The 12,591-nt window shown below is 49.1% G+C and overlaps 1 protein-coding gene and 1 pseudogene across 1 annotated transcript; one reads left to right on the top strand and one right to left on the bottom strand.

Moving 5' to 3' along the window:
* Positions 1-143: 143 nt before the first annotated feature.
* Positions 144-5,100, bottom strand: CCDC166 (coiled-coil domain containing 166). The gene is made up of 2 exons (XM_028735847.2): positions 4,375-5,100; positions 144-1,930 (listed from the first exon to the last, which is right to left on the bottom strand). Exon 2 carries the CDS (start codon positions 1,900-1,902, stop codon positions 856-858), a length of 1,047 nt encoding a protein of 348 aa, XP_028591680.2. The 5' UTR covers positions 1,903-1,930; positions 4,375-5,100; the 3' UTR covers positions 144-855.
* Positions 4,456-7,364, top strand: LOC144328783 (uncharacterized; annotated as a pseudogene).
* The last annotated feature ends 5,227 nt before the right edge of the window (positions 7,365-12,591 follow it).

The following is a 12,591-nucleotide window of genomic DNA, read 5'->3' as shown; positions in this document are numbered from 1 at the left end:
AGGCCAGGCTCTTTAGGAAACGAGCTGCTGCACTGGGAAACTTGGGGGCTGTCAAAATGAGACCTGGAAGGGTTTGCACCTGGCACCTTTAGGCTGCAATCCTACAACACCCTTCTGTGCACATTGGGACCTGCATTTAAGGAGAGAGGCCTGGGCGTGTGCTATCCGAAGTAAGCCTCTGTGTTTGGGAGTAGGCACACTTGAACACCGGCACTACTGAGTCAAAGCTGTTTCTGAGATCCTTTCCCTAACCAGAATACGTGTCCATCAATGTGTCACCAAGGAGACAGAGGCTGGGAAAGTGACATTTATTTTATATATTTCTGTGTCACACTTTAGCACAAAAATTCCCAAGGAAACTTACAACAAGAACAAAACAGTAAGAACAAAAATAACACTAAGACAACCAACAAGCTAAACATTTAAAACTCTGCACAAAGACCAGCGATGTTGCTGCCCTCCCCTGCTGACAGGAGGGCTGTGTGCCTGGCACTGCTTCTGCCCCTTTCTGTTGCCATCTTGACTTGGCCGTTGACCTGGGAATCAGCAGCAGTCACAATCCCTCCGGGTGCTTGCCTGGTAGCAGTGGGGCAACTCAGCCCTGGGGCCAGGTGCTGGGACCAAGGGTGTCATCTCGAGGCAATGTGAGGGATGCTTAGCAGCTGCACAGGGCCTGGGGCTTAGCTGGCTCTGTGGAAGAGGACCCTGGTTGGCATGAGATGCACCTTGTATGACTGGACTGCCTGCAGCACAGGACTGACCCTGGAACATGTTTAAGGGGTATGTTACCTTATCCATATACCTTCTTGGTAGTGAAAGTAGGAGAAACAGGAAGCTGCAATCTCCAGCTCCAGCTCACTGGTATTTTGTAGGGAGTGAGGCACTGGGAATCCTAAGTAATGGCAAGCTCTCTTGAGCCTCTTGGACACCTGGCTGCAACCTTGGGACCTGTTCCCCGCCTGTGAGAAACCTGGAGCTGATTTCCTGCGTGGCAATGACTCTGCTCCTAACCGGTGTGGTACATCTGAAGCTGGTGCCACTGGGGATGAGCAGCCGAGCCCCTCGATGCCTAAGCCACCTGCGCAAGCGGGCAAGGTCTTGCCTGTACTGGTGCTCTCGCAGCAGCAGCTGCTGCTGCGCCTTCAGGTGGAGCACAATGGATTTCAGCACTTTGGCCTCTCTGATGAGGTCCACAAGCTCATGACGCAGGCGCCGGTTGTCAGCTTTCACCTGCTTAGTGTGCCGGATGAGGCTGCGCACTGCTTCCTTTTCAGCCAGCCTCGCCAGAGCCTGGATCCTCAGCTGAGCTTGCATCTCATAGTCTGTCACCTGCTGTACATGTTCACTCTTGAGCTTGTGCATTTGCTCCGTGTGCAGCACTTTCATGACCAGCAGCTCCTTCTCCAGGTCCCGGATCCGTGTCAGCTGCTGGAATTGCAGCTCCTGGTAAGGCTGCAGTGCTTCAATTTCCTTGTTCACGAGGGAGAGCTTTGTCTCCATCTCTATCAGCTGGGACCTCACATCCCTCTCCTTTTCCTGGTACTCAGTCGTCAGCTTTGCCTTCTGCTTCCGGATCTGGATTAAGTCTGAGAGATTCTGGTCATTCAGAGAAATGATGGCGTTCTGGTTGCGGAGGGTGCGTCTGTTTATGTAGGAGATGTAGACTTTGTTGATATCTCGGATCTTTTGGGCTTCCTTGTCCAGGAACTCGTTTTCCCACTGAAAGTTCCTCACACGCTGAGTGTATGTTTTGATGTGCTCTGTCAAGGTTTCAAATTCCTTCTGCAGGTATATCTCCCTCTCACTGACGTATGGCAAGGAACTTGCTTGCCCCTTGGCTGCATCCTTGGCTTTCTTCTTGGCTTTCTTCTTCGGTTTGGTGTTTTTCTTCTTTGGTGGCATCTTGGGCTAAGGGGTCGGGTTCTAGACACTGCCAAATGTGATTATTGTTATTGTTACTGTAAAAGTTGAATTGTTCTTACTAAACTAAAAAGCTCCCCAAACTCTTGCCTCATAGGGGAGTTGTTCCATTCCTTTGATCACATTGCTTTCCCTTTTCCAACTCTAAAATATCATTTCCGAGGGGAGTGACCGGTAGTCAAAGTATGGTTGCACCATAGATTTGTATAATGGCAATATGAAATTGGCAGTTTTACTTCCAATTCCTTTCCTAATGATCTCTAGCATGGATGCACACTAGGTAAAGACAAATACATGGAACTACCTGCTGTGACCCCCACGGTCTTGTTCTTGGTTCACCAGTGCCAGTTCAGACCCCATTAGCCTATGTGTGAAATTAAGATCCCCCCCCCCAACATACATCCCTTTAGACTTTTCTTATTTTCTCTTATTATTAATTAAAATTATACACCACCAACCATCACAGGGTGGTTTACAACATAAAAACACAAAATACATAACATAATAGCAATCCTGCATCTGAATGACAATGTCCATCAACTTTGGGGGGATTCGGCTCCCTAAAATATTTTACGGTGAGCTGAAGGGACCTTGGCTCCTAGAAGTTGGCTCCTTTGCTCCACAATGAAAGCAATATCAAAACTGCACCGCCAGGTTAATCTGGCACTTTTAAATGCCAATAAAGGAGATTGATGATACAAATCAATTTGATCCATACTCGCATGCCAAACTCACGTTGTGGGGAAACCTTATATTAAAAATTGATAAAAAGATGGTAATATGGAAAAACTGGATGGAAGCAGGTATATTACCTCTGGACCAACTGATAGATGAGGAACATGAGTTTTATACTTATGCTGTTTTAAGATGGGGCTCAGTGGCAGTACTTTCAGGTACAACATCTCCTAACAAGTCTGTTTGGGCCACAACTTTCTCAATTTCTGAGACACCTGTGATACTGAGCAATTGAGTAATTCACTTGAAACAAAAAAAGCCTGCAATTACTTTTTATAGAGACTTACTAACCATAAATAAGTTTGATATCCAGATCTTAAGAAATGAATGAAATAAAGAATTAGAAATTTCAATATTACCTAGACAATGGGAAAGTATTTTAGCTGCTATACCCATGGTATCAATGGATCTTAACTTAAGACTTATACAGCAGAACATAATATTTAGAATCTATTGGACTCCTTTACATCTGTATAAAAAATGATTTGCTAAGATTGCTTTATGCTGGAGATGTGTTAAGGACCATGCCTCCCTGAAACATATGTTTATACAGTGTTCTATACTTAATTTTGGGAGAAAGTGCTGGATTTTATAAATATGACTTCAGAAAAAAACCTAATTTTTTCAGCAGAGAATATTCTTCTGAACCATATGAGTTAACTATATGGAAATCTAAACCACTGAGCCTCTTGGGCTTGCTGATCAGAAGGTCGGCAGTTCGAATCCCTGCGACGGGGTGAGCTCCTGTTGCTCTGTCCCAGCTCCTGACAACCTAGCAGTTTGAAAGCATGCCAGTGCAAGTAGATAAATAGGTATCGCTGTTGCAGGAAGGTAAATGACGTTTCCGTGCACTCTGGTTTCTGTCACGGTGTCCTGTTGCACCAGAAGCGGTTTAGTCCTGCTGGCCACATGACCCGGAAAGCTGTCTGCAGACGAACGCTGGCTTCCTCGGCCTGAAGCAAGTTGAGCGCTGCAACCCCAGAGTCGTCTTTAACTGGACTTAACCGTCCAGGGGTCCTTTACCTTTTTTACACTGTGGATTCATGCACAGCTTTTTAAAAAATGGGTTTGGCAAAATGCATCCCCCCCCCTTTATTGGAATTGGGGATTTGAACCACCGACCTTCTGATTGGCAAGCCCAAGAGGTTCAGTGGTTTAGACCACAATGCCGCCCACACCCCACACCCCGGTCCCTAATCAACCGTGTATTGGAATGGGGGAAAGAGGCAAAGTGGAGCTCCAGCTCTAGGAGCTGAAGCAGTTTCTGTTTCACAGTTCCATTTTATTCTGAACTATTCAGACATAATTTGGAGGACCGGGCTTGGTTGTAAGCACCACCACACTTTAGGTAGGGTTGTAACAGAGAAACTGAAGCAGATTCAGAAAAGGAGAAGAAAGTTGGTCAAAGATGTGCAAAACCTATTAGAAAAGGTTGAGGAAACTGGCTTTGTTTAGTCTGCTGTAGACTTGGGGAGGAGAGGCAGGAGAGCAACCTTCAGGTACTTGAAGGGCCATTCTCATAAAGAGGTCAAAACCTTGCTCTCTGTCACTCTCCCCGCAGGAGAAGGCAGCACTAGGTCTAATGGTCTTCAATCTCACAATTGATGGTTGGGCTGGAGTTCAAAGGGATTCCTGTGGACTGCCTAGGACTGCAGTTGTTCTTGTGTGGAAATAGAGTGACTCCCACAAACGCAGCAAACCAGTGGATGTCTCACTAACCTGGGTGCTATGATTGCCTCTCTTATCCCCCAACTCTTGCCTGGCACACCTCCGTGATGACCAGAGGAGAGGCTGTAGAAAATGCACAGGAAGCTACAGTTGGCTGACAACCACCGGGCATCGTTGGAAAGTGGGTTGTTTCCATGGCGATGGAACACTGGCATAACTGACCTTGTCCAGCACTGCCAGCTGGCCTTGTGGCCCAACTCTAGGCTTTCCCTAGGCTGCTGTTACAAATGTGTCAGAAGTGGTGGATGGCAACAGAGGCCTTGGCACCAAGAGAAGGCAGTGCTACCATGCAGGACATGCTGAACTCTTTAGTGTCTCCAATTCAGAAAGGGGTCTTTCTGTCTACCACGTTTTTTGGAAGCTCATCCCCACACAATCCTCCCCCAAAATAAAACAGGCTCAGTGTCTTTAAAAATCACTGGCATTTTTTTAAGGGAAAGGTTTCTGATCTCCCCGCTTCTTAAGCCATTTCTACCAAAGTTCACGAGAATTGTATGCTGAACTTCAACTCCAGTAAATTACTCCAGAACCAAAACTCACAGTCAATTTCTCAACACTAACAGCACAGGAGTCCAACAAAACAGCTGGAAGGTGCCATGCTGGCAAATGTCACATCAGATCAGAGAACCAGGAGCCAAGGGCTGTGAAAGGCCTTCCAAAGGGCCGAGCCCATTGAGGCTTTGTGGAGGGCTAGACCTTCGCTGAGGTCTCACAGGGTTAATGGTGTAGTGGTTAAGAGCGGTAGTCTTGTAATCTGGGGAACCAGGTTCGCGTCTCCGCTCCTCCACATGCAGCTGCTGGGTGACCTTGGGCCAGTCACACTTCTCTGAAGTCTCTCAGCCCCACTCACCTCACAGAGGGTTTGTTGTGGGGGAGGAAGGGAAAGGAGAATGTTAGCCACTTTGAGACTCCTTAAAGGAAGTGAAAGGTGGGATATCAAATCCAAACTCTTCTTCTTCTTCTTCTAATGTTCCTCCCTCACCTCACTAAGCTGAGTTGCAGCCTGGCTGGTCTCTGGCCCCACCTACCCTGCCCTCCACAAATCCACTTGTTTCCTAGACCTTCTTGGAGGTCCCAATTTCTGCCTCTAGGTGGAAGTTAGTGCCCCCCCCCCCATTTCTTGTTTCTGTCTGCACAGCCTTGGCTGCTGTGTGCAGTGGGCAGGGGCTGCCTGTCCCTGGGGCCTCCTCCACTAGGGAGCATACTCAAGGAGTTCTTTGTCCCTCAGATAAGGTGGCCAGAGTTCATAGCCTATCTGAGAAGAGAGTTAACACTTTTTGTCACTTGCTCAGCTTCCACAGCCAGTCCAGATGAGTTTTCTGGGAAAGACACTGGGGAGTGGAGTCATTGGGCAGTGACCTGAGAGACAGAATTATTATTTGTCCCCCTTAAAATGATTTAGACTTAAAAAGCAAAAGCAAAATTTATTTTCTCTCTGAGTTGGTACTCACGTATGATTATTAGAAAATCTTAATGCCTTGAAATGCTAAGGTCTAGAGAGCAAAATCATAAAAGAAGTAGAAAACCTCAGGGTCCCTTGCCTAAGAGATCTACAGCAAACCTTTTTAGAACTAAAATATCCACCTGATGAAGTTAAACAACAGCTCAACAAAGCCAGACTGATAACTTGCTGCAAGACAGACCCAAAAGAGAAAGTAACAGAGCACCACTAGTAATCACATACAGCTCTCAAGTTAAAACAGTTCAATGCATCATCAGAGATCTACAACCTCTCCTAGACAATGACAGTTCTCTTTCTCAAGCTCTGGGAGGAAGATCTTTCATTGCCTACAGACAGCCACCCAATCTTAAACAACTCCTCACCCACAATAATACAACAACCAGACTTAACATGGACATTGGTACCAGAGCCTGCATTAAACCCAGATGCCAACTTTGCTGCCACATACACCTAGACAACACCATTACTGGCCCCAATAACATCCAACATACCATCTCAGGACTATTTAATTGCTCTTCTTCTAACATTGTGTATGCCATCAAATGGCAGCAGTGCCCTTCAGCTCTCTATATTGGACAAACAGGCCAAACCCTACACCAAAGGATAAATGGACATAAATCTGATATCAGAAATCACAAGACAGAGAAACCAGTAGGAGAACACTTCAATTTCCCAGGACATTCAATAAAGTATCTCAAAATAGCTGTCTTATTACAAAAGAATTTCAGAAACAGACTAGAAAGAGAGGTTGCTGAATTGCAACTGTCAGGGCTGCTCCCCGATCCCAGCTCACAGAGGACCACGCTAGCCAGCGTTCGCTTTATAAAAGTCTTTATTGAGTTACAGTTTCCATTTCCAAGCTGCTGCGTGCAACTCTACGTCTTATGGCTAGACCGGCGAAGCTCCGTCTGAATCTCCGCCCCTCGTACACCAACTTAATATCCTCGCCTTACTCCACCTTTTCCGCCTGACCGTCCTTCTCTGGGTCCCTCTGCCCCCCCTGGTCTCCTCCCTCCGGGACTCCTCTGACGCTGACCCCCCGGACCCTCCTGTCTCCTTGCGTCGGGCTTTAGGACCTGGCTCCCTTTCCGGGCTGCTTACTGCGCCGCCTTCCTGTGCATTTGAACTTGGCGCGCGCGCCCAGCCTTCCACTTTCCGCTTGACCGTTTCTTCGCTCCCCGATGGGGGCGTGGTCACTCCTGACTCATGCCCTCCTCCCTGCTGCGAGCTGCCAGGGCTCGATCCCTGACGTCCTTCCTCTCCACTGCGCTCTGGTGGGGACGCTGGCCCCGATTTCCAACTGCTGCCCTCTGAACCCCCGCTGGTCCCTTCCTCCTGGGGTGTCCCCCTAGGCCCCCCCTTTGCTCTGGCCACTGGCGCTCCTTTCTGTGAATCTTCCGATTCACTGGAAAGACTCGGAGATCTCGGGTCGTCGTCATCACTCATCCTTTCTTCGGACTCCTCCCCCTCGCTCTCTGTTTCCTCCCTTGCCCTCGCCTCTGCTCCTGAACCCCTGACAGCAACTTATTACCAAACTTAAAACCGTGGAGATACCTGGTCTGAATAGAGACATAGATTCTTAGCTCATTATATAAAGCTATTTTTAGCCATCTCACCCATTGCTTTTTCCTGTAACACCAACTACAGTAATTAACATGTTTACCACACCTATCAGCCAATCACCCATTCCCACCACCCTTCTGAGTAATACCCCTCCCCACCCTCTCACTATATATAAGGGTCTGGTGACTTCTGTTTCAGCGTGTCTGAAGAAGTGTGCATGCACACGAAAGCTCATACCAATAACAAATTTAGTTGGTCTTTAAGGTGCTACTGGAAGGATTTTTTAAATTTTGTTTCATATACACTTGACCCAGATTCCCTTCACAAAAAGAAAGCACCCCGAACAGAACCACTGAGGGAAAGGTCCATTTCTCCGAAACCAAAAATTGTTTCGAAAGACAAGCTGTGACTGAAACAGAAAACTGAGCCCCTTCCCCTCACGTTGTGCAAGAAAACCTTCACAGTGAAGTTGTTGAAATCTGTACTTTGAGTACTTTAAAGACCAAGAGCATTACAGACAGTACTTCTGAAGATAACTTTGAATTCAAGGGTGTGGACGATTGCTCGAACAAAGTTTATTTCAGCTTAGGAAAAGCACCACTGAAAGATGAGCAAGACACCAGAGCGTCTCCCAAAGTGAGCCGCAAATGTGCAAATAGGCAAACACGACCCAAAAAGGAAAAGTCTGTATGCCTTTTCAAAGGCAGCCCAGGCACATTCAGCCACAGACAGAGACATTGCTTGTTTGGTGGGCTCTACCAGTCTGGAGCCATCGCTCTACCAGTCTGGAGCCATGGAGCAGAGTGCCCTCTTGTCACCCCTTCAGAGATGACACCCGGGGCGATCTACTCCCCCCGCCCCCTCTTCCTATGCCACTGTGCAGAATAGACTGGGGAGGAAAGCGGATGGCGAAAAAGATGGACGGAGGATGGAGAGGAGACTGGAAAGAAGAACCACTGAGAAAGCAGGTAAAAGGTAAAGGTACCCCTGCCCGTACGGGCCAGTCTTGCCAGACTCTAGGGTTGTGCGCTCATCTCACTCTATAGGCCGGGAGCCAGCGCTGTCCGCAGACACTTCTGGGTCACGTGGCCAGCGTGACAAGCTGCCTCTGGTGAGCCAGCGCAGCACATGGAACGCTGTTTACCTTCCCGCTGGTAAGCGGTCCCTATTTATCTACTTGCACCAGAAGGTGCTTTCGAACTGCTAGGTTGGCAGGCGCTGGGACCGAACGACGGGAGCGCAGCCCGCTGCGGGGATTCGAACCGCCAACCTTTCGATCGGCAAGTCCTAGGCGCTGAGGCTTTAACCCACAGTGCCACCCGCGTCCCTCACTGAGAAAGCAACCAGGAAATAAAAAGGCTAAGGGGCCTGGGATGTTAAGCTGAGGAGGGGGGGAGTAAGTAAAATTGTTAAACAGAATTAGAGAAAGAGGAAAGGGGCTCTAATTATTAAATAATAATAATAATAATTTATTATTTGTACCCCACCCATCTGGCTGGGTTTCCCCAACCACTCTGGGTGGCTTCCACAGAGACCAAAAATACACTAAAATGTCACACATTAAAAACTTCCCTGAACAGGGCTGCCTTAAGATGGCATATTAAAGGTATAGTTAATCTTAAGATGGCACAGGAAAAAAGCTGAGTCAACTTCTGCCTTCTTCCTCACAGTAAAGGAACCAGCAGCAGCGTCAGGATGATATAGCTTAGAGGCTGATCAACGCAATAAACTGCTTCTGTATACCAACCTTGTATTACCTGCAGCAACGTCTAGTGACAAGAGGCATAATTGCCACCAGCCAGTCCAAATTAATGGAAAAGACTGGGAAACCTTAGTAACTCATTTTAACAATTCTAGTATTTAAATATATTTGCAAATATTTTCTTACCAATTCTTCTAACCATAGATAACATATTCTATTGGGTGCATGAACTTGTATTAAATTCTACCAATGGTCTGTGAACAATTATAACAATTTTTATTAATTGATTGTAATTATAACAAAAAAGGTGATTGCAAACGACCTGATGAATTTTATTAATTGAACGCCTATACATAGTGTCAGGGGCTCAGGAGCAGAGGCACAGGGGAGAGAGGAAATGGAGAGCGAAGGGGAAGAATCTGAGGGCAGTGGAGGGCAGAATGACAGTGACCCAAGAGATTCCATGAGCCTCTCCAGTGAATCAGAAGATTCCCAGAAGGGGGCGCCGGTGGCCAGGGCAAGGGGGGTCCCAGGGGGGACACACCAGAAGCAGGGGGCCAGCGGAGACTCCCAAAGCAGTAGCTGGAGATCAGGACCAGCTTCCCCACCAGAGCGTAGTGGGGGGGAAGAGCCCCATAGGTCAGAGCCAGCGTCTCCTCCGGCAAGCAGGGAGGAGGAGTCAGACCCAGCTAGCATCCCCGAGGAGGGAAGCAGCGACAGGAGCAGTATAACGGTCAGGAGGAAGGTGGCCGGCTGGGCGCGCGCGCCAAGTTCAAATGTACAGGCGCGCGGGACAGCAGAAAACCCGGATTGGGAACCAGGTCCTAAAGCCCGCCGGAGGGAGGGGGAAGACTCAGGGGACTCAGCGTCAGAAGAGTCTAGGAAGGGCAAGACCCCAGCGGACAAGTGGACCCAGAGGAGGAGGGAGCAAAGGAAGAGGTGGAGCAAGGCTAGAGTCTTAAACTGGTGTCTGGGGGGAGGAGACTCAGACGGAGCTTCGGCGGTCTAGAGTTTAAGACGTAGAGCTGCGCACCGTGGTTGTGAAAGAGAAACTGAACTTCAATAAAGACTATTTTATATAACAACGAACTGGCGTTGGTCCTCTGTCAGCTGGGACCTGAGGCAGCTCTGACACATAGAATTTAGATTTAGATATTAGATTTTAAGATCATAAGGAGTGGAATGAGATTTTTGAATTAGTTCCCCCCCCCAATAAGGTATCAATGTTAAAGTATTCACTTCTTAGATACCCCCAGATCTCTCTTACTAGACGCAACTCTGAATTTAGTATCAACAGCAATAACAGATTATAAAAAACTGGGACAAAGTCTATCTTGGTGCGCATATAGGGAGGTGTGGGCGTATAAAGAAGACAACACAATGTCTACCAATAAGAAATCACAATGAATCCCAGTGGGAACTGCAAGGAGGCAATCTATGGTTGAAATAGATACCAATGTAGACTTAAGAGATTTAATCATAGGCATGAACAAATCCATCAATGATTGCCAGGGGCTCAGGAGCAGAGGCGCAGGGGAGAGAGGAAATGGAGAGCGAAGGGGAGGAATCTGAGGGCAGCGGAGGGCAGAATGACAGTGACCCGAGAGATTCCATGAGCCTCTCCAGTGAATCAGAAGATTCCCAGAAGGGGGCGCCGATGGCCAGGGCAAGGGGGGGTCCCAGGGGGGACACACCAGAAGCAGGGGGCCAGCGGAGACTCCCAGAGCAGTAGCTGGAAATCAGGACCAGCTTCCCCACCGGAGCGTAGTGGGGGGAAAGAGTCCCATAGGTCAGGGCCAGCGTCTCCTCCGGCAAGCAGGGAGGCGGAGTCAAGCCCAGCTAGCGTTCCCGAAGAGGGGAGCAGTGACAGGAGCAGTATAACGGTCAGAAGGAAGGTGGCAGGCTGGGCGCGCACGCCAAGTTCAAATGCACAGGCGAGCGGGACAGCAGGAAGCCCGGATTGGGAACCAGGTCCTAAAGCCCGCCGGAGGGAGGGGGAAGACTCGGGAGAGTCAGCGTCAGAAGAGTCTAGAAAGGGGAAAGCCCCGACGGACAGGCGGACCCAGAGGAAAAGGGAGCAGAGAAAGAGGTGGAGCAAGGCTAGGGTCTTAAACTGGTGTCTGGGGGGAGGAGATTCAGACGGAGCTTCGGCGGTCTAAGGTTTAAGACGTAGAGCTGCGCGCCGTGGCTGTAAATGAGAAACTGAACTTCAATAAAGACTATTTTATATAACAACGGACTGGCGTTGGTCCTCTGTGAGCTAGGACCTTGGGCAGCCCTGACAGTAAGCTCCGTCCCCGCATTTAACCCTCGCAGCGCGAGTTGGCGCAGCGAGGGGCAAAACTTGGTGTTTTGCGAGCTCACGAAGAGAGGGAAAAATGACTACAGAGGCGAAGGTGCAAGAGCTGGAACAAGCAGTTCAGACACTTTACGCACAAGTGGAGCTTTCCAGGAAGAGAGAGGAAGAAGCAGCAGCGTTCTGCGAGGATCTGCGAACCAGGTGGGAAAAATTGGGCAAGGAGGGACTGCCAGGACCCAAACCGGAGGGAGTTGGCCTCGGGAAGAGGGGGGGCAGCATCGTAGCCCATTTTGACGGGAACCTGCAGCAGTATCCTATCTTCAGAGCAGATATAGTTTTCGCGCTCAAATTGCTTCGGAAAGACTTTAGAGATGAGGAGGAGAAAGTGGGCTTCATAATAACTCATCTGCATGGGGAAGCTAAATCGTGGCTGCGCACTTTACGGCGCAAAAATGACCCTGCCCTCAATGATTCAGACGCATTTCTCAAAGCTATGGACGCTTGTTTTAAATCGACGGTAGATGTGGATGTCGCCAGGAGGGAAATTCATGGGTTGAAACAGGGCAAAAGCACTGTAAGGCAATATCACTCCCACTTTTTCGGATTGGTAAATGTGCTCGGGTGGGAGAAGAATTCCGCTGCCGTGAGAGATCTGTTCTGGGAAGGACTGAATGGGGCTGTGAAAGACGAGCTGGCAAGAGGGGAGAGACCCACCACCACCACGGAGGTCATACAGAGAGCCCTTGCGATTGGAGTGCGCCTGGAAGAACGCCCTTGGAACAGGAATGAGGGAGGTTTAGGGCGCACACGAGTCAGGGCAACTCCTTTCCTACCCAGAGAGACGGGACGCGCGGAAACCACGCCTCCATTGGGGAGGGGAGAAGAACCAATGGAGATAGGCGGTGCTAGGGCTCAGACAGCAACCAGAGCCCAAGCACCAGGAGCAGTCAAGGCGAAGGCTCCTAGAGGGAACAGGAAGTGCTACATCTGCGACAGTGCGCAGCACATGGCCAAAGAGTGTCCCCAGAGGATCCAGAAGCACACTGCAGCCTCAGCAACAGTAAGGGGGGCAGATCGACAGGAGGAAGAGCTGCAGGGAAACGACGAAGCCTGGTTGGAGGGAGAGGCGCTGGGGCCCAGCCAGGCAAGTCAGTGAAGCAGTCCCCAGAGATTTTACAGCCC

This window comes from Podarcis muralis, chromosome 8 (genome assembly GCF_964188315.1).
Source record: "Podarcis muralis chromosome 8, rPodMur119.hap1.1, whole genome shotgun sequence".
Lineage (NCBI taxonomy): Eukaryota > Metazoa > Chordata > Lepidosauria > Squamata > Lacertidae > Podarcis > Podarcis muralis.
Note: the sequence above shows the minus strand (reverse complement) of the source record. Positions and strands in the feature narration are given on the sequence as shown.